Genomic DNA, 2,616 nt, shown 5'->3' with positions numbered 1-2,616 from the left:
GCGGAATAAAACTTTACACAAATACGGTATTTGAGCTGAGGTATCACGTTTAAAAAAATACGTAAATGACGGATAATGAAATCTCGATTATCACTTTATCATGCGAGAGTATAAAATGTTCGGTGACACCCGAACTTAGCCCTTCCTTACTTGTTTGTCATGGGTTTTTCCATACTCGGCGTTTTTTCAATTGTCAGTTTGGATTAGGACGCATTGCAATATTGTTAGCTTAAAACTTTATAAGTTAAAAATGGGCAGGTTTTCAAAAATTGACAAAACAAAGTACGTATCATACGACAGTGAAACAAATCAATCGATGTACCTTTTATGCAAGAAACAATTTAATGGTCAAGTTTTGCACAACATAAAAAGACATTACACTTTAGTTCACAAACATAATTTTGTACAAATTGAGTCATCGGAAACATTGATAAAAGTAAAAATAAAATTGAATCAAAGTAATTTTTTTATGTGCTGTGTGGGGCTGATTACTGTTAAAGCCATACCATTTAGGCTTTTTTTTTTGATGGTGAACAGTATTTTAAAAAAATTATAGAGCCTTATGAACACGAATTTAATATAACAGTAAACTCAAGGAATATAATTGAAAGACTTGACACGTGTGCCGAACAAATGAAAATCAAACTATCTGGTTAACTACGAAACAAAATGATTTGCATAAAGTTGGACATTGCTTCACGAATGGAAAAAAGTATATTGGGAATTAACGTTCAAGTTATTGATAATTTTCATATAAAAATTTTTACTATTGGGATGGTGGAATTGAAAAAAAGACACACTGCACTGTTTCTAAAGGAAGAAATCTTAAAAAGTGTCCATAAATTTGGTATAAACGCGGCACAAATATATTCTTCTACTACCGATAATGAAGCGAACGTTGTGAAAACTTCAGAGTTACTTCAAGAAAGTGAAACCACGGATGGTGATGAATATGAAAAAATTCACACTAGATTGAATTCGGTATTGTCGGTGGTAAGATGTGCTGTACATACGCTCCAACTAGCTGCACATGATGTATATAAAACTGTTTCATCAGAATTAACCAAGTGTAGAGAGGCGGCACGTTTTCTTCGAAAAAAGATTCGTAATGAAAATTTTGGTGAAGGTATCCGAATGCCTACATTAGACAATTTAACTAGATGGAATTCTACGTTCGATATGTTAAATTCTCTGTTGAACTTGGAAGAATTTGTAAATATTCATGAAGTTAACTGTCAAATAAATTGGGATTTCGTACAAAATTTTGTTGCTGCGTTTAAGCCCATTGCTGAATGTACAAGAAGTTTGCAAACAGAAGATTATATAATGGGTGATTTCTACAGGGATTGGCTGCTTTGCGAAACGAAATTGGAAACTATGCCGAACAATATCTTCGGTAGTACTTTATTAGAATCAATGCAGTTGCGGAAGGAAAAGCTTCTTGAAAACAATGCATTCGTTTCCGCTTTATATATGGATCGAAGATTTTATTATATGGATTCACTGTTCTTCAATGAAATGCGAAGAAAACAGGCGGTAGTAAGTACATTTCAATCTATAATATCTTTACTTTATTATTTACTAAAAATTATGCATGACATTAAGGAACCTACCAAATTTACTGATCGATAAAATATGATTATCATTTTTTGTTGGTTTATATTCTCTAGTCACATATAATTTCTACAAGCACAATGTTAAGTTCTTTGGAGGGAAATCCAATATGCAATGATGCAGATCCAGTGGCCAGCCAAGTTGAATTCCAACCTTCTCTGTCTTCAAATGATACTTTTCACTTACTTGAACAAAAAGTTACTTCTTGGACGCAGCAATCTCCTCACCCAACAAGCAATGTTCAAACAATTCGTCAAAAACTTGAAGGAGTAGCACACGAAACTCGGATGCCTTTCCAAACAAACATACTGGATTACTGGAAAGGTTTGCGAAGCTATGAGCCAGCTTTAGCCAAATTAGCCGAAGTAGTTCTATCTGTTCCATGTAGTCAGACTTCAGTAGAACGTGCCTTTAGTGCTCTTTCGTTAATTTTAACTAAGAATCGTTCCAGGCTCAACGCACAAAATATCAATAATTTGCTTTTGATAAGGTTAAATGAAGAACTTTTTAATAATATGAATTTTTCTTAAGGTAATTTTTCATCAAAAAATTATCAACTTTATTTATTGAATTATTTGTGTTCTTTTTCTATTGAAATATATACTTACATGTTTTGTTTGTTTTAATATATAAGTACTTACTTATGTACGTACATATGTATGTATGCACAAATACGGAAAATAACTAAATAAAAATTTGAGTGTCTATTCTTTATTTGTAAATACATATGTATAGGCTGTTGCTTTTTTTCTTTAAATAAGAGACAATACTAATGACAAGTAAAAAAAGATGAGTTTTATTTTTCGTATCACTTGAACACTCAGAGCGATAAAAATAAAGATGATGCGTTAGGCAAATAGTTATCTTTTAAAAATTCTCGCTCATGCTAATATATGAGTGAGCCAAATACGTGAGGAGTTTTTTTGTGATGAGAATGTTAGTTAAGCTTGCGCTCCTGAGTATTTGAAATGATGTTCTCTTGCGGAATATTACTCATCAGAG

At 32.2% G+C, this 2,616-nt stretch overlaps 1 protein-coding gene across 1 annotated transcript; it reads left to right on the top strand.

Moving 5' to 3' along the window:
- The first annotated feature begins 526 nt into the window (after nucleotides 1-526).
- Nucleotides 527-2,616, top strand: LOC125777358 (uncharacterized). Its single transcript, XM_049452116.1, has 2 exons — nucleotides 527-1,539; nucleotides 1,671-2,616. The coding sequence occupies exons 1-2, from the start codon at nucleotides 670-672 to the stop codon at nucleotides 2,142-2,144; spliced, it is 1,344 nt and encodes a 447-aa protein (XP_049308073.1). The 5' UTR covers nucleotides 527-669; the 3' UTR covers nucleotides 2,145-2,616.

This window comes from Bactrocera dorsalis, chromosome 3 (genome assembly GCF_023373825.1).
Source record: "Bactrocera dorsalis isolate Fly_Bdor chromosome 3, ASM2337382v1, whole genome shotgun sequence".
NCBI lineage: Eukaryota > Metazoa > Arthropoda > Insecta > Diptera > Tephritidae > Bactrocera > Bactrocera dorsalis.
Note: the sequence above shows the minus strand (reverse complement) of the source record. Positions and strands in the feature narration are given on the sequence as shown.